A 21,042-nucleotide genomic window follows, 5' to 3' on the forward strand; every position below is an offset into this window, starting at 1 on the left:
CCCCCCCCCCCCCACCTTCCCCGCCTGGGTGTTTAATTTTTGCCTCCCACAAGAGCCGGGAAAAAAAAAAAAAAAAAAAAAAAAATCTAAACATGAACAAAAAAGCCTCTTACAAGTGGACCCAACACGTACAGAGTGGATAAACAAAGTTAGCTGCAACGTGAGCAAGGTGGAAAGTAAATTCAGGAACCACGCTGATTATCTGCGCCATAATCTGGCTGTGTGTGAAATGTGGAATGGCAGGTTGTGAATGAAAGAAAACCTAAACCAAAGCAACCGCTGCTGGTATAAAACACTACAGCTTCTTTTATTGTAGTCAACTTCCTCATCAAATTTTGGATTATAATGCCTCAGAAATCAAAAGCTGTAGAAGAAAAGCATATTTTAAAGAATGTATTGTGAGAGAATCCTGTTTAAAATGAAAGTTTTTGGGTGTCTTTGTGTAAACAAAGATGAGCTTCAGTGTCCAGGAGAACAGAAAAAGGAATAAAAATGTAAGCACATTATTTGATGCAAGACTAAATCTCACTAAGAACTTTTAACCCGAACATTGTTCATATTCTTATCCGATGTCAGATTAAAGTAATGTTTTACTTACTTCTTACTGAAGGCAATGCCAATTTTTTGCAGGGACCAAAACAGTTTTGATACATCGATATGTGGAAGGAGCAAAAAATTAGGGGGATTGCAAAGAGTTCTTTCATCTTAATGGACTTGGAGTTCATCACAGAAGGTGAATATTCATAACGTTAATGAAAATATGCAAAGAAAAAAAAAACAAAACTAGTCAGCATTTATCAAACCCAAAGTGCTCTACTGCCAACATTTTTCCTCTGATGATTGAGAAGGGAATCAATATTGTTTTTATTCTTTTTTTTCAGTGAAATGAAAATACATTTTCTTTTATTTTTATCAATAATAACCCTTCTTTTACATTCTTTTATTATCTTTTTGGAGATGCCCATCTCATTTCTTGTCAAAAATAAACATCTACATCTGACAGCAAAATGTATGTGGTTAATTATGAATAACAACCAAAACCAAAGGTCAAGTTCTATCAAACAGATTGTTCTAAAACTATTTTTTATTTATTCATTTACATTTCTAATTAATAAATAAAATCTTGAAGCATTTTTGTGTAAAAAAAATCTTTATTTTTTTTTGTCACATTCACTCACAAACATTACTGCAAAGTAACATTTTTCTTTTGCATGTATGCATGTATGTATGTATGTATTTATGTCTGCATGTAGCCTTTATTTAACCAGGAATGTCTCGTTGAGATTAAATCTCTGTTTCAAGAGAAATCTGGCCAAAATACTAATCATCATACAAATAATACATGGATATGTGAGGAGGAGGATGAGATCGAAGAAAATTTCATAAAAGGCAGAAGAAGAGAAATATTCTTCTTCTGTCAATCTCTTTGCATTTTCCAACTCCACCACTGTCATAGATTAACCACACACACACAAACACACACACATACACACACACACACGCACACATGCTCTCAGGTTTTTCCCTCTGCTTGCTCTCTATCCACAAAGTCAGCATCTGACTGGCACTTGCTTCTCCTTCCCCGTTTCTTTGATTCTGCTCAGCAGGCCCCAGACTGCAGGACGGGCTGGAACTGTCCGGCCATGCAGATTTCCTCCTGTTTCTGACGGACGACGCGCTGAATCGCTGGAGGCAGGCCCCGGGGGTTCCTGGAGAACACCAGGGCGTAGCCGTCCTCGCAGCTGCCGTCGTCTTTCAGGGAGCGGCAGGCGTAGGTGATGGCGTAGTTGTCATAGTCGGTGTCGATCACCCAGTAGTTGTCGCCTAGTTTGACAGAAAAGTACGATGTTTGTAGGAATGAAGTGTAAAAACACAAATGCGTGACGGGAAGTGGCGTTGAACGTACCTCCGCTTGAGAGGTAGCTGGCCAGGCCCTGGTAGTTCATGAACATCTTGCCGGGGGTGGTAGGGTCAGGTACAGAGTACTGAGCAGCCATGTCGGCGCAGACAACCCAGAAGCTGCAAGACCAAAAATCAGATCAATGACGCAAGAAAAGTTCTTTAGCTTCTCTTTTCTGAATGCTTACAACTATTTACTACAAATCTTCAAAACAAGCAAAAAAAAAAAAACTTTTTCATCACATCTCTTCCTAATCCTTTATTATTGAGTGAAAACTCTGCTTATAACTAACGCTTAGCACGCTTTTGCTCCTAAATCTTTCTGTCCTGAACACGTTTTTTTAAAACCTGGCTAAGAAAAAGAACATCTTTTCCTGCACTGGTCAGGTCATCATCGGTTCTTAAAGAAGGGGAAAAACATGTTAAAAAGCAGTATCTGATGCAGAACCTCTTATGAATACTCGGTTCCTTACCCAAACAGGGTGACCCGTCCCCTGGAAGAGGCAGTCATGGAGCCATCATCGTCAATGGTGTACTCGGCGGAGATGTTGTCCTGCAGGAACAGCCCCTCTGGGTCTTTCTTCTGCAGTGCATACCACTTCCCAGCATACTGTCATAAAAGGGAAGTCAGAAATATTTAGTCTTTTTTCTTTTCTTTTCTCCTGACATTCACGTCTCAATGCGGGTTTTGTTTTTTGTACTCACTCTCTTTGGATCAAAGTCTTCTTTGACTGAGAAACTATCTACAATGCAGGAGGCAGACAAACTGCGTTCAACGCAGGACACAAAGACCAGCAGCAGGGCCAGCTTAAAGGATCCCATTCTGTAATGAAACGTGTGTTTATGAAAAAAATTATTATTTTTTTTTTTTTTTACCATTTGGAGTAATTTTAAACAAAATACACAAAACCTCTAATGCAACATTTAAATCCAGTCTGAACTCTCTGTTCTAATATCAAATAAGGTTCAACATTCAGTGAGGATTGTCTTTGGTCTGCAATTTTCCCACAGTTTCTCGCTAGAGTGCAGAAGGCACAGATGCAACTCAAAAGCAACAATTTAACTAGTAAAGAGGCAACTAATGTTAAAATCCAAATCCAGCGTCTTACCTGTTTGGGTTAAGAGTAGCAGTCGAGATTAAAAATCAAAGTTCTGGGTGTGGATGTGTTCACTCTGCAGCAGATCGGGTCTCGGGCTGGTGGCTGCCTTTATATACGTGCCCAACAGACAAGCTTATGGCTGATTTTCATTGCTTGGAACTAAATAAGGTGCTTAAATCTAGAGGTAATCTCTTTGGGTTGAAATCCTTGTCGTAATCTGGCTTCTATGTCCAAGACTTACGATAAAAACAATTAGGCCATTATGTAACTGACTGGAAACACAGTAGAACAGGCACATGCGTAACACCGCCTGGCAAATTAGTTGTATTTAAACACAAGCTTTTAATTAATTGCTTCCGTGGGTTAGAATAAAAACACAGGATTCTTGTTTGGTCTTTTACAAACAGCTGAATTATGTTTGCCAATGCCGTACAACAGAATACGGTACCCAATATATGCTCTAAAATACAGATAAAATGATATTAATTCAATATTTATCGACGGTGTATTATGGTATTTAGGCAAAAGAAATAATTTTGGTTATTCCACTGGAACAAACAGGAACATGTTTGAAGGTTTTTAGGAAAAAAAAATTATCAGTTATCAATTTTAGTTCAATTTGATTTCTGAGTGGTACCTGAAAACTTGGCACACGTTGTTCCACAACCCACATCAGAGTTTTCATATTAAGTGGTAAATAAGCTGAAGAAAATAATATTTGAATGGTTCTAGAAAAGCTGCAGCGAGTTTAATAAAAGTACATCTAAAAACAATAAAACAAAACAAAAAAAAAAACTAAACAACAGATCACATCTAAAAATTCCCATGTGAATGTCTCAAACTTAACCGTTTTAAAATTAGTCATGCCAATCGCTCTTAAACATCAGCCACTATCTGATCCTGATAAAGGAAAACAACTTATTACTTTTAATGAGAGGTATTCTGAGACACTTTGGGTGAAGAAGCCATGAAAAGGTCAGGGTAGATCCAGAAATACACACAAGTATATTTGGCACTTTGGACAGATGGCAGAGTTTAGTTAAAGGCACAACTTCACCTCACTCTCAGTAGACAGAATAAATAGAATAGGTCTGTCTGCCAACACTGTCATTGTGGAGCAACCAAGGTTTAATCTGTCAAGAGGTAGTCTGTAAACAAGCCCAAATAACACAGTCAGATAATTAGAAGAATAAAAGTTACTTAACTGCGGATGCTGCTATCAACCAAACTCGCTTTGTCAATTAAATAATTTCTCAATCTCTAATTATTGAAAGTATGAAACGTTGCTAACTCAATCCACATAGAGGGAGAAAGTAGACATTTGTTTATCTCTTTAAACAGACACTGGCTCTCATTCCCTGGTTTATCCCTAATCACAATCAGTCCAGTATATTGTGTAATTGCTGGCATTTAATAAGTTATTATGCCGCTGTCTGTGTGCAGACAGAAAAGGTCAGTCATGTAGACTGACTATGACAGTAAAGGCTCTCCTCAGAGAGGAAGAGAACAGAGAAGTCAGCCAAGACTGCTGATCTACTTTTTTCCATCGACTCTATCAGGGACGTAATCCTACTTTTGCTGCTCAAAATAGATAGTTGACAAAACACTGATTTAACTGGTGAACAGAAACGTCAAGGGCACAATGAAAAATCTGTTAAATAAGTTATAGAAATTTCAATTTCTGTTTTGCAGCTAGCTAATAAGATCCAAAACGTAATGTTTTGTTGTGGACTGAACGCACAGCCTGGTGGAAACCCATTGCTAAGTTTTATTTAATTATTATTATTTTTGTCCAAAGAGAACAAATTCTACTTGCTTCACTAGGAAGTTTAGAATAAAAGATCAAAAAATGTTCGGGTCAAGGTGGTGGATGCTGCATCCTGCTGCTGGGCTGCTGGGAAAACTGGTCTGGATCTACTGATGCATTGAGGCTGTATTAGATATGTTGGTTAACAGCCCAGCCAGCATGCCTAGGTGGGCCCCATGTGGGGACAAGGAGGGCAGACTATATGGGTCCCATATGGGTTTGTCCGCGGGTTCCACGATGGCCCCACATGGGTTTGCCCATGTAGGGCCAGAGCCCACATGGGCCCTGCATGGGCCCTATATGGTGGTGGCCCACATGGGTTTTGTCCAATTAGGGCCCATGTAGCACCCATGTGGGCTGTGGCCCTACATGGGCAAACCCATGTGGGGCCATCGTGGAACCCGCGGACAAACCCATATGGGACCCATATAGTCTGCCCTCCTTGTCCCCACATGGGTCCCACCTAGGCATGCTGGCTGGGAGGCTGTTTAAAATTGTGTTTTATCTTCTAAACAAAAGTGTGACAAGCTGACTGTCATTCACGGAGGATACGGCATATTTGTTTTGCTACTAATGTGATTGTGGCTTCAGGTTCACTGAAGGATTTGCTGAAGATGTAATCTGGAAAATTGTACTTCATCATCAAAAGGACTGAGGACACGTGGAGAAGAAGCAGGGTTTTTCCTTGTTGCTGAAGCCATTTATTGTATTCTGTAAGGTTAAGACAGGAGAAAAACCTCCAGGAAAAAAAGCTCCCAAAAGTACAATATATCCCTAAGGATGATGTATGTCATCCCTTCAGCTCCGGGTTCTGGATCTACCCTGGTTCTACCCACTTTGCTTGGATAATGTCGATAGAGAATCATCCAGGGATCATCCTTATCAGAAGACTTCTGGCAAGAGAAATGTTGCAAGAACTTTATCATGAATATTTGGAGGATTCACTTTAACTCTCAAGTTGAAATATTACATTCATTTTCCCCCGAATGTCCCCAGTTATTTGAAGCTCAAAGTTGAAACTTAGAATTGTGTTTGCTGCCATCTACTGGGGCTTGTCAGCAGTGCAACCAGTGCAGTGGATACGATTTTATTTATTTATTTTTTATAAAAAATAAATAAAAAAATCCAATTATGCCTATCTTTCTACTTACCACAAAAATAAAATACATTTCACAATATCAAATAAAGTTAAAGAAAGCACAATAACTGAAGAACATTGCATTAACATCTATTAATTTCAAGACCTGGTATCATTTGCTACAGAGGTTTTTCCAACTGTGCCACTGCAGGCTGCACAGTGGTGCTTTCAGTGAAAAGGTTCTGGGTTCTTCACACAAGTATCAGCTAATGAACTGATTTCAAGGGGACCCATCCTTATACAAGTTCAATTATGTGGCTTAATTTGTTTCTCTTACTGCTCACAACTTCATCCCAACAGCCAACTACTCTGTTTCAAGCAGAATTACGCTCCAGATATGATATTGTTACATCTTTACATTTTGTGGTGGCATTTACATTTATGTTAATTTCTCTATACTTATTCAGTAGGGGAAGAAATCCCACATTACTGTAACAAAGTCAACACTTCCACAATTATCACAAACCTGCTCTTTAACATTAGGCTCTTGATGTGCTGAATATCCTCTCTCCTCTGCAGTTCCCTCCATGGGTTCTTAAAAAAAACTCAGGTTAGAAGAATGATTCTGTCTGTCTGATAAACCATCTATAAAAGCTCTTGTAGAAATCTCTTGAATCATTACCTAGCAAAAAGATGCAATAATGACTCACGTTCAAGTTTACTATAAGAGGCACTTGGAACTGAACTTGAAATATCCTGGTAACAGTTCATGAGATTATTTTTTGGCAGAGAAATGGGCCCACAGCATTAAATGTCCTCCACCTTACTTTACAAAGGGCATGAAATGCTTTTCAACACATTCATCTTTCCTTACAAGTTTTTCACAGCCTGTTTTCCAAAATACCTTGAAACAATAAAAATGATGTTCCACATAACATACATTAGAGTGTTATGTATAACCATATCCATCTAATTTTATTCATAGGTCACACAAGAAAGTATTCTGTTATAAGCCCAAAATCACATTCACTGTCAGTTTGAGAACTAGCAGGGCAACAAACTTACATTCACACACATGCATGCATACACACCTGTCGTTATGCATTATAGTGGCAGCAGATTATCTATTTGACCTTTTGCTTAAGGTCTTTATGCAGCCTTATAATAGACGGGTCCTCCTAGCTCTGAATGAACGGATTAGTTTTCCTTTGGAGGCGCTTTACATCCCTTTTTATTCATGTCAATCTGCAGTAAAGATTGTTTGCAGAAAAAAAAAGAGTTTGGATGGTGAGACCATCAGTGTCCAAAGAAAACAGAGGATCAGACAAAGGAGGCCTTGTTGAAAAGAGTTAAGCAGCTTGTACAGGTCCAGAGAGGAATCATATTGAACATATCGATATAAAAGACGTTTGCTTAAAATGAATGTGATTTCTACGGATTTCTATGTCATTTCTGTTTTTTTTTCAGTTGCAACTAATAGACTTGCTTCAACAATATTCAATTTTGATTTCATTAGAAGAATTAAAAGAGTGTCTCAGAAGATAAGCTTATCAAATCCTGCTGCTCGCCTGAATAAAAACATGTCACAGTCCATGTCTACACTCTTACTAAGACCGCAGTTATCAGGAGTGGAGTCATCCTGGTGTGAATGTACTGATGCAGAGTGAAGGCTGGGTCCTTTGGCCCACATATCTGTTACTACATGATCAGCTGATGAGTTTAGCATAGGTAGATCCCTGCTAACCTTCAGCACTATCTGCTGATGACAGAGGGATTGCTGGGATTCAGCCCTCTGCCTTCTCCTCAGGGCTCTCCCTCTTGCAGTCCACTCATCCAACTAAACAAGGGGATTATTAACTTTTTTTTTTTTTTTGCCTGCATTTGAATGTATAGATTTCCCCCAATCTGTACATCACCTGGGTAAGATTTGTTTCTTTTCCTGAGTCGATAAAATGGTATTTGGAGTGTGAGTCATTTCGCTTATTTGTGGTTTCTTGTTGGAGAAGCGGTTGCTCCATTGGAGCAGCACTGGAGCTTCATTGAGAGCAAAGGGAAGAGGACAAGGAATATCTGACAGAAGAAGAGGAAGGAGGAACAATGGGTGTGCAAAAAGAAGACGTGGAGAAGTTTCTTCGCGACAACCCTGCGTTTGCTGCAAAGTACTTTTGCAAAACATTGAGCCCTTCTTCCATATCAAAGATATCAGGACTCCCAGAAAAAGAGATCGACTTTGGAAAGCTGGAGGAACTTAGCCGGGTAAGTCACATATTTGATGATTTCTCAGTATAGAAACAAAATAATCTTTGTGAATTAAAAAACAAAAAAAAACAAAAACAAGCTTATATTTCTCTAATTTCCAAAGGTTGAGGAAAGCAGAATAATGTTTGATTTAATCAAAGACATGCAAGAGAACATCAACATGGAAAAGGTGGTCTTCAAGATCCTGAAGCGGCTCGGAGCTCTCATTCACGCCGACCGCTGCAGCCTGTTCATGTACCGGCAGCGGAACGGCATCGGAGAGCTGGCGACGAGGCTCTTCAACGTCTCGACCAACTCAGTCCTGGAGGACTGTGTGGTTCCACCAGACTCTGAGATCGTCTACCCTCTGGACTTGGGGATAGTTGGCAATGTGGCCCTCACCAAGAAGAATGTCAACGTGAAAGATGTCAAAGAGGTAAAGTGGGGGCAGGGAGGCTGGACATCAGTTTGTGAGTCAGAGCAAAAAGATGAACCAGAGAGAATTACTCTTGATGATGATGCACACAGCCTGAGACAGAAGGGAACGCAGCCGGCTCAAACTATTTCAGTCTCAAAACTTCATATTTGTTGTCAAGCATTTCCAAAACAAGCCTTCTTTCAGATTCACTCATAACATCTTCTGCAGAGTAAATATATAAGGAAGGTAATAATGTCAAAAAATGTCACAGTTCTTCAAATAATATGTGAACTGTGCTACTCTCTTGACAATTTAACTGATTGCTAACTAACCTAAACATATTGTCTTAAATGATCATTTCACAAAGCTGGAGCTTTAGTTAGCATTAGTGGTGGTGTTAATTATACTAAACTAAACTCCATCCAACCTCAAAGCAGCTCTGATCAAGAGTCTTGTGCTTCAGTATTTGGCTATTCTATCCAATATAACCCCCAATTTTAAACCTTAAACTTAAATTTAAAGATAATCTAAAACGCAAAGAATACAGATATTTGAAGTCCTGTGAATTATGTACAACATCATTTTAAATGTAACATTGAAATTAAATAGAAACAAATTATGTGCCTAATTTGTATTCACATGTGCATGTACAGGCTCCCTGCTGCAGACCTGAACAAAGTGTGGTTGTAAATCTCATTGTCAGACATAATCCATTTATTCTCAGATCGCATCATCCTCTGCTGTAGCCATGGATTAGACGCTGCTGACATTTAGTTGGCTGTCAGCAGGAATGTAAAACAGATCAAAACTAGTTCGAGTTATTTCCATTCAACCTATGTATTCAAATAAATTAATTGACTGCTTGTTTGTTGGGCAGCAATAATCACATTGGCCTATTTACTGAGATCTATTTAGTATTTTGAGATGTTTTTTAAATATTCAAAGTGCGAAGATCCAGAGTGCTTAAATCGGATTGACCACTTTTAAGAAGATACAATTTTTCCTCCTAAACTCTTAATGTAGCATAAAGAAAAATAAGACTTTCACACGTGTTTGTGAATATGTTGTACCTTTTCAGAGCCAGTATTTCAGTTCATTCGTTGATGAACTCACAGAATACGAGACCAGGAACGTGCTGGCAGCGCCCATCCTCAACGGCAAAGACCTGGTGGCCGTGATCATGGCCCTGAACAAAACCACAGGACCACATTTCACCAGCCAGGATGAAGATGTGAGTCCACAAGCTAATGGTGGCGATGCGCCCAGCACAGCTGATGACTGAGCAGCAGAACAGTTTGGATAAAATCTAATTCTTAAGAGAATTAGTGAAGTAAAGTAATCTAGTGCAGGTTCATGATGCACGGTTGAAACTATTAAAGCTAAACAGTTTAATATGTTATTTCAAGGTTAATTGCAAGATTTTTATCAGTCACATCCAAAAATGATTTTTGTTATAAAGTTTCATTATAATGAACATATTTTTAAGAGACTGAAAAGTATACTGAGCTTAGAATTTAATATATTTTATAATTCTATTGTTGCTTTATACATGTATCTGTTAATTATTCATGTAGATGCTTATTTTATTTTATTTTTCATCGATTTATTTAATTTTGAGCACTTCCCTATTTCATATCTTTGTAAGATGGGCATTTGAATGAGTAAGAGAAGAATGACCAATACTAGAAAACAACCAAAAGACATTCAAATGTTCTATCACAGTTACAAACTTCAATGTATTTTATTTTATGTGGTAAGCCAAGAAAAATAATAAGTAATGGTTAAGAGGGAGAGCGAGTTTTAAAATGTATTCTTTCTGTAAACTTTCTGTTTCATCATATAAAAGAGTCTTATGTTACATCACCTCTCGTGGTTGTATCGCGACAAAATGTGGAGTCATTTTGAAGAAATGTGACATATAAATCATGTTCCTGTTCGTGTCTGCAGCTCTTCCTGAAGTACCTGAAAATTGCCTCTCTGAACCTTAAGATCTTTCACCTAAGTTACCTCCACAACTGTGAGACACGCAAAGGACAGGTGCGGGCAAACGTTAAAACAAAAGTTTGTCATTTCTATGTCTGTATGCATGCCGCCTTTAAATCTTGTGTGTGTCCTTGTAGCTGCTGCTGTGGTCTGCCAACAAGGTGTTTGAAGAGCTGACAGACATCGAGCGACAGTTTCACAAAGCCTTGTACACAGTCCGGGCCTACCTCAACTGTGACCGATACTCTGTGGGGTTACTAGACATGACAAAGGAAAAGGTTTGGTGTCTATCTTTATTTTATGGCCGAATTATTTTGTGTGATTTGCCATGAAGTTACTGACCGGCACCCTTCTTCTTTTAGGAGTTCTTTGACATTTGGCCTGTGTTGATGGGAGAGCAGCCACCTTACAGTGGACCTGTAACTCCAGATGGCAGGGTGCATTGTTTTATTCAACTTTCTCATCACACGTGTATTCATTAAAAAGTCTCTACTTTAGTTTGGCTTTGGTCTCTATTGCTAATCTATTTAATTTACCCCTTAGGAAGTAATTTTCTACAAGGTGATTGATTACATACTCCATGGAAAAGAAGACATCAAAGTAATACCGTGAGTTTTTTTTTTAATGTTTGGTCAATAGCGGTCCTGGTCAGTGATGCTTTTACTTTAACACTTTTCAAATGAGTTTGAAGAAACTAATAATCACAGTTCAGTAACAGACTGATCATCTTCTGACTTGTCTTTTCTTCAATTTGTCACAAAGAAATCCACCTGCAGACCACTGGGCCTTGAGCAGCGGCCTTCCCACTTATGTTGCTGAGAGCGGCTTTGTGAGTTTTCTTTCCAACAACGGCAGCGAGTTGCTGAATTATCTGAAGCCAAATTAATTAGTCTGCTCCTTTCCGCCCTTCAGATCTGCAACATCATGAATGCGGCCGCTGATGAGACGTTTCAGTTCCAGGTGAGAAACTTTACGTGCCTCCAGGTGCTTCACCAAACACTTGTTTTTGTAAAACCTTCATGATTTACAGTTTATTGGATGATAATGGCTGGGTGGACGGTCAACCTCAATGGCAGTAAATGCAGCTTGAATCAAAGGTTAACATGCTGTTGGATCAGTTGATGCTGTTGGTGACTTAAAAAGCTCTAGCTGGTTTGCTGTAGTAGTAGAAGAGTTTTAGTATTAGAGAAAAAACACATTTATTAAAAGACTGATTTACTCAAATTTAGATGTAATATAAAAAAAACCTTCATTTCCTTATGATGATAATGTACATTATATTTCTCTGGTAAAGATTTGTAACAGCTTCCAAGTACATTGGAAAGGAAATCGATGAATTAGAAAAAAAAAAAAAAAACATGCCGTCACGCTATTACCATGATAATCTCATACATTATTTATGGTGGGGAAAGTATTTGGTCATGCAGGAAAAACCAACTCACCTGGTTTATAGATTACAAAAAGAAAGCTGCAGGAACTACACCTGGTTGAATTTATAATGATAAATTAACAACATTTAACTTTGTTCTATGCTAAGAAATTAGAAACCATACACAATCGTCCTTAAAAACTGTATTTTTTTTAGTTATTTAAAAAAGAACTGCATTTGAATGAATAAGAAAATAAGATATATTAACTAAAAAAATTTATAAAAATATTTATTTTAAACTATTGTTCCTATCTTTAAAGAATAGACATATATGGCATGATCATTAGTACTTTGTTGGACGTGATCTGTCCCAAATTAATATTTATTTTAAGTATTATATCACCGATCATGTTGTTTTCTTTTTTTTGTTTTGTTTTGTTATAAACAAATGTGATTGTATCTGTCTTAAACTAAGGCATCTATCTACATTTTGGTCCCTAAGTACTTTGTTTACTAATGCACGTAATTTCTACTCATTGACAAGTGTTTTGGAAATGTTTGGAAATTGCTGACTGACATAAATATGAAATCAAGTTATACAATTACAGACTTGATTGTGTTTTCTTGTCATCGCAGACAGGGCCGCTGGATGACAGTGGCTGGACCATAAAAAATGTTCTCTCGCTTCCAATTGTCAACAAGAAAGAAGAAATAGTCGGCGTGGCAACGTTTTACAACAGGAAAGATGGGAAGCCATTTGATGATCATGATGAAAATCTCATGGAGGTATATCTAATCTATCCTTGTGGCTGACTAAATGAGTTTGTACAATTTCATCTAATTACAAAGATCCATTATTTTTTTCCCCTATTATTCTTTGAAAGTATTTTATGTAAATTTTTCTGATTCCCAGGCTTTGACTCAGTTCCTGGGATGGTCAGCTCTGAACACGGACACGTACGACAAAATGAACAAGCTCGAGAACCGAAAGGACATCGCTCAAGATATGGTGCTCTACCACGTCAAATGTCGAAATGATGAAATTCAGAATATCCTGGTCAGTGGTACTTTTACTTAAAAAAAAAAAAAAAATACAACATTCTTACTTTCAAAGGCGCATTTTTACTTCAAGAATCCGTTAAGATTACATAAATAGAAATCTACCCCTACTTAATTTCAGAGTAACTGGTGAGAAGGGATTGGCTGCAAAATAGATTAAAACTAATTTGGAGTGACTTGAAATAAAGTAAGTGACATAAAGCTATTATGAAATTGTTGTCATCTGCAGTTTATTGTCCAGTCGTCGTTGGCAAAAGGGAGTCAAAAGACAGACTACAAACAGCCCACAAAGTTTTAAAGGTTCAGGGTTAATAATTGAAGTAATGAATCAGGGTTGTATAATTTAGACACACGTTAAACTAGACTAAATCGATGCATTAATGCTCCATTCTTCAAAAAGCACCATAAAATGTCTAGTGCCCTGATAGAAAAGTGTCAGTAATTTTGATTGCATTTTAAATGTTTGGATTTTTCATATTTTTTTTCGTCGATTTTTGATTGATTTAAGTATATAATGCCAACTTTTCTAGAACACAAGAGAGGTCTATGACTGTGAGCCCTGGGACTGTGAAGAAGAGGATCTTCTTGACATTCTGGTAATGCCTGAACTCGTCTATTTTGGGTTTCCAACTATAAAGGTTTCTTTTATTTAGGACAAAAAAAATCAGAGTGTGAGGCTATAGGCATATAAAATATTTCATGCAAACATGGTTTTTATTCTCACTCAGCTTTCGTTTTCTGGTGCCATCCTTTTAGAAAAAAGACCTGCCACCTCTTATCAAGAAATTTGAGATCTACGAGTTTCGCTTCTCAGATTTTAACTGCACAGAACTGGAGCTGGTGAAATGCGGGATCCAGATGTACTACGAAGTCGGTGTAGTGAAGAAGTTCCAGATTCCTCAAGAAGTAATATAGTTGCACATGTAAACAACGTTTATTGTTGAGCGTGTCCGCAAAAAGTTTGAGATATTAACTCTTTAATTTCCTCTCAGGTGCTGGTTCGCTTCATGTACTCTGTCAGTAAAGGCTACAGAAAAATCACCTACCACAACTGGCGTCACGGCTTCAATGTGGGACAGACCATGTTCACATTGTTAACGGTATCCATTTGATTGTTGTTTTTAAGTATATTGCAGTGCCCATTTATAAAACACTAAAAGAAAATGAACCAGTTTAATTTTCATTTTAACTAGTTTAGTTGTAATTTATTCTTCAAAACATAAATATTTCTATTTTACACTGCATATCTATTTCTTTTTGTCCTCAGACAGGGCATCTGAAGCGATATTACACAGACCTAGAAGTCATGGCCATGATAACGGCAGGATTTCTGCATGACATTGATCACAGAGGAACAAACAACTTGTACCAGGTCAAGTAAGTGACTACACTCTCACAGGATATCTCTTTTCACATTTAAATTGAATACTTTGTATTAAGAAGCTGTAACCTACTGTGAACTACAGGGAATCCAGCAAACTACTGTAAATTTCTTGTGCTTGTAAGCAAACTGGATCATAATTCCTTACTGAACCAGTTCATTAATTATGGTTTAAGTTTTGCAACAATTCACCAATTTAAGTTACTATTGCGGTGGCGAGCCTGAATGAAAGGCAATTTAAAAATACTTTTGAGTTAGACTTCTTAAGACTTGGCTTTTCAGTTGAGTCAGACGACTGTTAAGTTGTCAGATATTTAAGGATATTTTTTTTTCGTTTAATCCAACAGATCGGGTAATCCTCTGGCCAAGTTACACGGCTCCTCCATCCTGGAACGACACCATCTAGAGTTTGGAAAGTTTCTCCTCTCCGACGAGGTAAAGAAATGTCGTTTAACCTAACATGTGGGCTACATGTTGTACAGTCTCTGAATATACCAACCTCACTCTTTGTTTTTCATCTGCAGTCACTGAACATCTACCAGAACCTGAACAGGCGGCAGGTAGATCACGTGATTCATCTTACCGACATTGCCATCATCGCCACCGACCTGGCTCTGTATTTCAAGTGAGTAGCGTCTCTAACTTTTCAGTCCGGTCTTGCCAGTACATTTTTCTCTTGGTTAAAAATGAGTCAAAGTGATTCATCTTCTATTGTCACAGGAAGCGAACAATGTTCCAAAAGATTGTGGACCTTTCAAAAACATATGAAGATGAAAAGAAATGGGTGGATTTCATGTCTCTAGAAACAACCAGAAAAGAGATCGTCATGTGAGTGAAATGAAAACAACTCGGGCGTCTACTGTCCAGTGGGTTTATAACCTGGATAATGTTTATTCCAGGGCAATGATGATGACAGCATGTGACTTGTCGGCCATCACGAAGCCCTGGGAAGTGCAGAGCAAGGTAAGAGTAATGAGAATAAAAAGTTTAAACAAAGAGGGGCTGCTGGTTGTTGGCAGATGATGAACTGAGTGTGTAATTTTCAGGTTGCCTTGTCTGTGGCGGCAGAGTTTTGGGAGCAGGGTGATTTGGAGAGGACAGTGCTGGAACAGCAACCTATTGTGAGTTTGCAAGTTGCAATTATACCATAATTATGTTGCATAAATGGGTGTTATAACAAAAAAAAGTAGTACACTGCAGTGAGGATAAATTCAGCACCAAATACAAGAATCCTGCATAATTATCGGCACCCTGCAAAAATGTTTTAGAAAGATCGGAAAGAAATGTGCATTTGTTATACTATAGCATAATCTCGCACGGAAAAAAAGATTAGCTCAGCAGGAAGCTTTGGATCTCTCACTTCCTTTGCATCCTCCTCACTGGCAAGAAAAAAATAGGGTTCTTGATTGGCTTTGTCACAGTCTCAGTAATTTAAAGCTTTTAAATGATTGCTCTGACTGTTAATGCAAGTTTATATGGACAAAAACTGTTTTGTTGTAGCTGTTCTCCGAGTTATAAAGACCAACGCTCAACTGCTTTTCTCAAATGTCCTATTTTGAAGACCATCTCAGAGAAATAGACCTTTGCATCACATCATATTTAAAACTATGGGAACCATGAAATTATAAATTACCATTTAAAAGAAATTGCTTCCATCACTGACTTTTCTCTAACAATGATTTGATTCTGTCTTTTCCACCAGCCCATGATGGACAGGAACAAAGCAGCAGAGCTTCCAAAGCTACAATGTGGCTTCATTGACTTCGTCTGCACATTCGTCTACAAGGTATTGCCTACAATAGGTTCTTAATCCATAAAAAAGCAATGTGAGCTATGTTTGTGTTGATTTCACAGCAAAACAATGGGTTTGATCAAAACCCACCATCTGATGTAATTCTCATTTTGTTCCCCTTCAGCCATTTATTCTTGATTTTGTCTTCTTAGGAATTTTCTCGCTTCCACCCCCAAATCCAGCCTATGTTAGATGGCATCCTTAACAACAGGAAAGAATGGAATGCAAAAAAAGAGGAATATGAAGCTAAACTCAAAGCCATAGAGGAAGAGAATGCCGCAAAAGAGGCTGCTCAGGCAGCAAAAGGTAACGTGATCCTTTAAATTCACTGCGCTGTGGCAAAAGTTCATTGTCATCTGATATTTTGCTCTATCTCGCTTGACTAAGTCATAAAACAATGTACTATATAATGTCTGTAAGCCACTATGGATTATACCAATAATGCATGCTATAAGGCATGAATGTTATAGAAAGTGAAAACTCTCCTGACAATGGTTCCATGGTGTTGAAAGAACATCAGCCCTTAATTTTGTATAAGCGGTCAAGATTAGCTGTAGCTTTTAACTTCTCTACATAGGAAAAGTTGAAGGAAGAGCACTTGTAAGACCAACTTTACATAATTGAAAATTTTAAATAGGAAGAAGCTCTGACTATAATGTGTAAATAGCTACACAAGCAAAAAGTAATTTATTTTTTTCTATTTATTCTTCATGTAGCCGCTGCAAACAACCCGAGTGGTGGAGGCTCCAAGACCTGCTCCGTTTGCTAAAAGACTCTACAGACAGTGGGAGCTCAGAATCATCTGAAAAGAAATATTTTGAATATTTTAGACTGACTGGCAAGAAAAATGCTCTAAAATGAAGAAGTTGGATATGTTCGCAAAGCCCCAAAGTACTTATAAGCCTCCCACAGTCTTAACGCGCCGCCCAGGAGGAGCGCAGCAAATGTCACGGTCAGACAGTGGAGCATTAGGGGGGTTGTCCCATTGGACTGTCAATTATTGAAACCACACAAAAAACCTTGTAAAAGTGCGCATCAGGTCAGTGCTTCTCAGTTGGGCTGCGCACAGAATAAAAGAAGGTGTGGGGTTTAAATGATCCCATTTTTTAAGACCACAGAAGGGTTAAAGAGTAGGAGTTTCAGTCAGAGAAGAAAAAGCCTGAACAGAAAGAGCTCTGCACTTCAGCTAAAATAATGGGACATGGTAAAACATCAGTCATTACTGGGACATCACTGAATCAAATTTTGTTGTATTTAACTTTAAACTGCTTTGACAATATTGTTCTGCATTCCAATTTCACTTTTGTTTCAAACACATTGTTTATCTTTTGAGAATTACTTTTAGGTACTTGACAGGTACAGACTTAACATACTGTCGTTTCTGTACAGATGATACATTTTTGTATTTTTTTGTGTTTGTTTCAGCAGGTGTCACAAGATAATCATTGTAAATACATTACATAGCCACTGGTAGCCTTGCCATGTACCATATGTACTGCATTGCATGACAGAGAAAATATAGCTCTGTTACATTTTTATGGACAAGACCAGACTGTAAAAAGGCCTCTTAGAAAGTAGTACATCTACATCTTCCAGCAATTGTTTTCAATGTTCACTCTTTCCATTCACTATTTACAAATGAGAGTGTGTTTACTTTGATTGCAGAGATCTACAACTACAATTTGCTACAATTAGTAAGGCAACTTGCCATGTGGTAATCATGTGCAATAGCTATGCATGTTTCCAATCAACAAAATCTGTAGCTGCTTATCTTTGATGCCTTTATAATGTACATACGGAGTCTGTGTGTGTGTGTGAGAGAGAGCGAGAGAGGATAGCCTAGAAAACCTTGTATAACGTGAGTAGATCAATGTATTTGGAAATAGATCTTGTTCAGAGACATTGGGGGGTCCAAGATGAAAACTGGGATTCAAATTCTTTTGCATTTTATCTATTTGGACTCGAATGCTTGTCTTAAAGTAAGAGCAAGAAGCTAAAAAAATGGCTTTAAAAATAAGCCGGTACTACGTCACGCAGGCACTGCCTGCGTTGAGCATGAACAGAACGCAATCCACACATCGCAAAGAATGTGGAAACTTTACTCATTCATAAGATCAAGAAACTGAACCCAGGGCTGTGGTGCTGTAGGGCAGCAGTGCTACTAGCCATTCAGACTCCTGGGTGACAAAGCTGTTCCAGTCAACAGACTGAGCAACCTGACTTTGTGTAACGACATGTACACCTACACATCTACACTTGTAAATACAATATTTTTAAAGGTAAAATAGTAACGCTTACAGAATTGTATTGCTCTTATTGAGCCGTGAGTTCATGCTTGTCTCAGTTTAGCTTTAACATTTTCCACTTATTAAAGTGATGTCTGAATGTATAAGATTAAAATATTAGGTATTAATGACACTTGTATGTGCTGTTGATACATCTGTAACACATTTGTTGTAGTTATTTTAATTTAAAGCCAGCGACTTAAAGCTTGCCTCATCGTCTGGTCCTTGTGTACAATGATGACTCAAATAAAGCAAATGTATTTTTATGTTGTCATGATGTGAGTTGATTCCTGCCATTCTAAAGTAAAACTTTAGAGGATGAAGCTGAATTTATTTAAAAGAAAAAAAAAACATTTATTTTGACCAGCAGAGGTATCAGTACAGCTGTATTAACCTAAATACTGAGAGATAAAAAAAAACCCAACAAAAACACGCTTCAGCGTTGAAACATGAAAATTTAACAGTCTGCCTATGTTTTGTAGTTTGTGCCAAACAATATTTCCATTCAGAGTACATAATGAAGGTTAGGATGTTATACAACACAAGAGTATTCTGTCCACACTGCACTTTTTACTACTGGTCCCCGACCCTAATCCCGGGATTAGAGCTAAACTAGGCTGGGATTACAGCAGTGCTTTTCCAAAGGCTCACCTCTCACTGAAGGGCGTGCATATGTGCTCACAGTTACCTGTTGTGAACCTGAAATGTGTTCACCAAAACATTTTGGTACAAAAAGGTCATTGTGTAATATAAAAGCAGACTAAAACAATGCCATGAAAAATATTGAAGATTTTTATTGAGTTCATGATTGGTCCATAGGGAAGTTCATTTAAGGATGGTGTCAGAATTTGCTGCAAAGGGAGAAAAAAAAGAATATATTAAATATATATATATATATATATATATATATATATATATATTGTATAAATATGGCATTTAACAAAATATTAAGGAGACAAAAATGGAGAACATATTACAGAAAATCGTTTTTATCACCTTCAGACAGTTGTTTGTAGATGCGTTCCTGCTCCTCTCTGAGCTTCTTCTCTGCCTCCTCGACCCTCCTCTCCTCTTCAGCAATAGGCTTCAGGTAATCTTAATGAGAATAACAATGTAGTCAATTGGACGTGTATTTCAGTGACTGTAAAGGAGCCAACTCAAAGAGAGGAAAAAGAACTTTAAAGAAGGATATTTGCTGTGTAAGAGAGTGAGGTTTTAGTTTGAACATTTGTGTCAATGCCATTTAAGCATTTTTGAATTGATTTACTATGTAATTATTTCATTTAAAATATATTTCATTTTAAGAATTTACAGGTTATGATGATGTAAAAGCAAGATTTTACTATGGTGTGATTTTAATCATGCTTTCTGTCATAACTATTTTTTGCATGAAAGAAAAACAGCTACAGCCAAAGTTAACAATTTTTAATGGGCGCTTTCTTCTTTTATCTCCAATTTTGACTTCCAATGATTCACTTCCTGCTAAAGTGCCCCCTGGTGGTTGAAGAAAAATCCTCATATAAGCGGCTTATAGTACGGAAAATACGGTATATGGAAAAAAAAAAAATCTGAATGCTCTCTGGTATTGTTCAGGGGGCCGGACCAAATGTGGAGGCGGGCCGGATTCGGCCCGCGGGCCGTAGTTTGGGGACCACTGATATAAATCATTCAAAAGCTGACCCCGGAAAAACAGATTTAGATTCCCACTTACCGAACCTCTGCTTCCCATAGAGCACACCAAGCAGCAGGGCCGACCACCTGGCCGTCTATATTGCAAAAAAAAGAGAGAAAAACTTCAGAAAGAAAAACAGGAACAATGTTTTTCAATTAGCTGCATGTGAGCTAAAAAAAAAAAAGTTATTGATCATAAAAAGGTTCTCAGCAGGTTCCTAATAAATGTAACAACTTCATTACCAACAAGATGTTTTTTTGTAATTAATTGATGGTTATTTATCATGGATTCTGTATTTTAGGAGACACAAAACAACGTAACAAATCAGTTTATCTTTTAAGGTGACATAATACACATTTGGCAACATAAGTGACGCATTTTACATTATCCAAATGTGGAAAGAAAACAGTTACGAAATGTTCTGACAAGCAAAACATTCACCTGCATTTCAATGTCACAGCTAGCAGGTATCCGCTAGCATGCTGCCAAATAACAACCTTTAGAGGTCAGTTTGTTATCTGTTGTTAAATCCTAAACGGACCTGGAGCTTCAACTAATTTATCTAATTTACCCAACAGGTACGACCCGACTCCATGCTTAAATATATTGTTTTGTGCTGTGTTTTTACCTTGATTAGCGGTGACACTGCGACTGGAGGAGCCATGATGGATGAGAACAGACCAAGACTTCCTGTCAGAGCGGAAGCAGTTTTTCCAAGTCAAAATTATGGCATACATGATGACCATAAGTTAAAATATAAAGGATAAAAAAGGTTATTTGGAATATCTAAAGAGAATTAGACTTAATTTCAATTAATTTAATTTAAATTGTATGGTTTCCTGCATTGTATGTGTCCACCATCTTCTGTAAAGTTGAGGTCAGTGCTTTCCAAACTTATTAGCATATATTCTTTTTTTTTTTTTTAACTACTTTTGATGTGTTTATAATCACAGCCCTGTTG

At 37.7% G+C, this 21,042-nt stretch overlaps 2 protein-coding genes and 1 long non-coding RNA gene across 3 annotated transcripts; 1 reads left to right on the forward strand and 2 right to left on the reverse strand.

Moving 5' to 3' along the window:
- Positions 1 to 1,140: 1,140 nt before the first annotated feature.
- rbp4l (retinol binding protein 4, like) lies at positions 1,141 to 3,120 on the reverse strand. Its single transcript, XM_015030737.1, has 5 exons — positions 3,009 to 3,120; positions 2,605 to 2,722; positions 2,373 to 2,509; positions 1,907 to 2,019; positions 1,141 to 1,824 (listed from the first exon to the last, which is right to left on the reverse strand). Exons 2-5 carry the CDS (start codon positions 2,719 to 2,721, stop codon positions 1,601 to 1,603), a joined length of 591 nt encoding a protein of 196 aa, XP_014886223.1. The 5' UTR covers position 2,722; positions 3,009 to 3,120; the 3' UTR covers positions 1,141 to 1,600.
- Positions 3,121 to 7,324: 4,204 nt separating this feature from the next.
- On the forward strand, positions 7,325 to 18,675 carry LOC106946428 (rod cGMP-specific 3',5'-cyclic phosphodiesterase subunit beta-like). Its single transcript, XM_015030732.1, has 24 exons — positions 7,325 to 7,804; positions 7,891 to 8,140; positions 8,247 to 8,558; positions 9,619 to 9,771; positions 10,488 to 10,577; positions 10,661 to 10,801; positions 10,886 to 10,960; positions 11,067 to 11,131; positions 11,286 to 11,352; positions 11,436 to 11,483; positions 12,529 to 12,678; positions 12,806 to 12,949; positions 13,482 to 13,547; positions 13,708 to 13,857; positions 13,944 to 14,051; positions 14,219 to 14,328; positions 14,680 to 14,767; positions 14,857 to 14,957; positions 15,053 to 15,160; positions 15,232 to 15,295; positions 15,379 to 15,453; positions 16,035 to 16,118; positions 16,277 to 16,430; positions 16,841 to 18,675. The coding sequence occupies exons 2-24, from the start codon at positions 7,982 to 7,984 to the stop codon at positions 16,891 to 16,893; spliced, it is 2,565 nt and encodes an 854-aa protein (XP_014886218.1). The 5' UTR covers positions 7,325 to 7,804; positions 7,891 to 7,981; the 3' UTR covers positions 16,894 to 18,675.
- Positions 18,676 to 19,180: 505 nt separating this feature from the next.
- On the reverse strand, positions 19,181 to 20,815 carry LOC106946433 (uncharacterized). Its single transcript, XR_001424769.1, has 4 exons — positions 20,710 to 20,815; positions 20,121 to 20,175; positions 19,406 to 19,504; positions 19,181 to 19,260 (listed from the first exon to the last, which is right to left on the reverse strand). It is a non-coding gene; the product is annotated as an uncharacterized LOC106946433 (long non-coding RNA).
- Positions 20,816 to 21,042: the final 227 nt, after the last annotated feature.

Source organism: Poecilia latipinna, unplaced genomic scaffold (genome assembly GCF_001443285.1).
Source record: "Poecilia latipinna isolate Pla-1442-1.1 unplaced genomic scaffold, P_latipinna-1.0 Scaffold190, whole genome shotgun sequence".
NCBI classification, from domain to species: Eukaryota; Metazoa; Chordata; class Actinopteri; order Cyprinodontiformes; family Poeciliidae; genus Poecilia; species Poecilia latipinna.

Coding starts and splice junctions, on each gene's coding strand:
- rbp4l (XM_015030737.1), bottom strand. CDS start 2,721: ATGGGATCCTTTAAGCTGGCCCTGCTGCTGGTCTTTGTGTCCTGCGTT. Junction 2,510..2,604: donor AAGACTTTGATCCAAAGAGA/GTGAGTACAAAA, acceptor CTTTTATGACAG/TATGCTGGGAAGTGGTATGC. Junction 2,020..2,372: donor GGACGGGTCACCCTGTTTGG/GTAAGGAACCGA, acceptor TTGGTCTTGCAG/CTTCTGGGTTGTCTGCGCCG.
- LOC106946428 (XM_015030732.1), top strand. CDS start 7,982: ATGGGTGTGCAAAAAGAAGACGTGGAGAAGTTTCTTCGCGACAACCCT. Junction 9,772..10,487: donor TCACCAGCCAGGATGAAGAT/GTGAGTCCACAA, acceptor TCGTGTCTGCAG/CTCTTCCTGAAGTACCTGAA. Junction 11,353..11,435: donor ATGTTGCTGAGAGCGGCTTT/GTGAGTTTTCTT, acceptor TCCGCCCTTCAG/ATCTGCAACATCATGAATGC.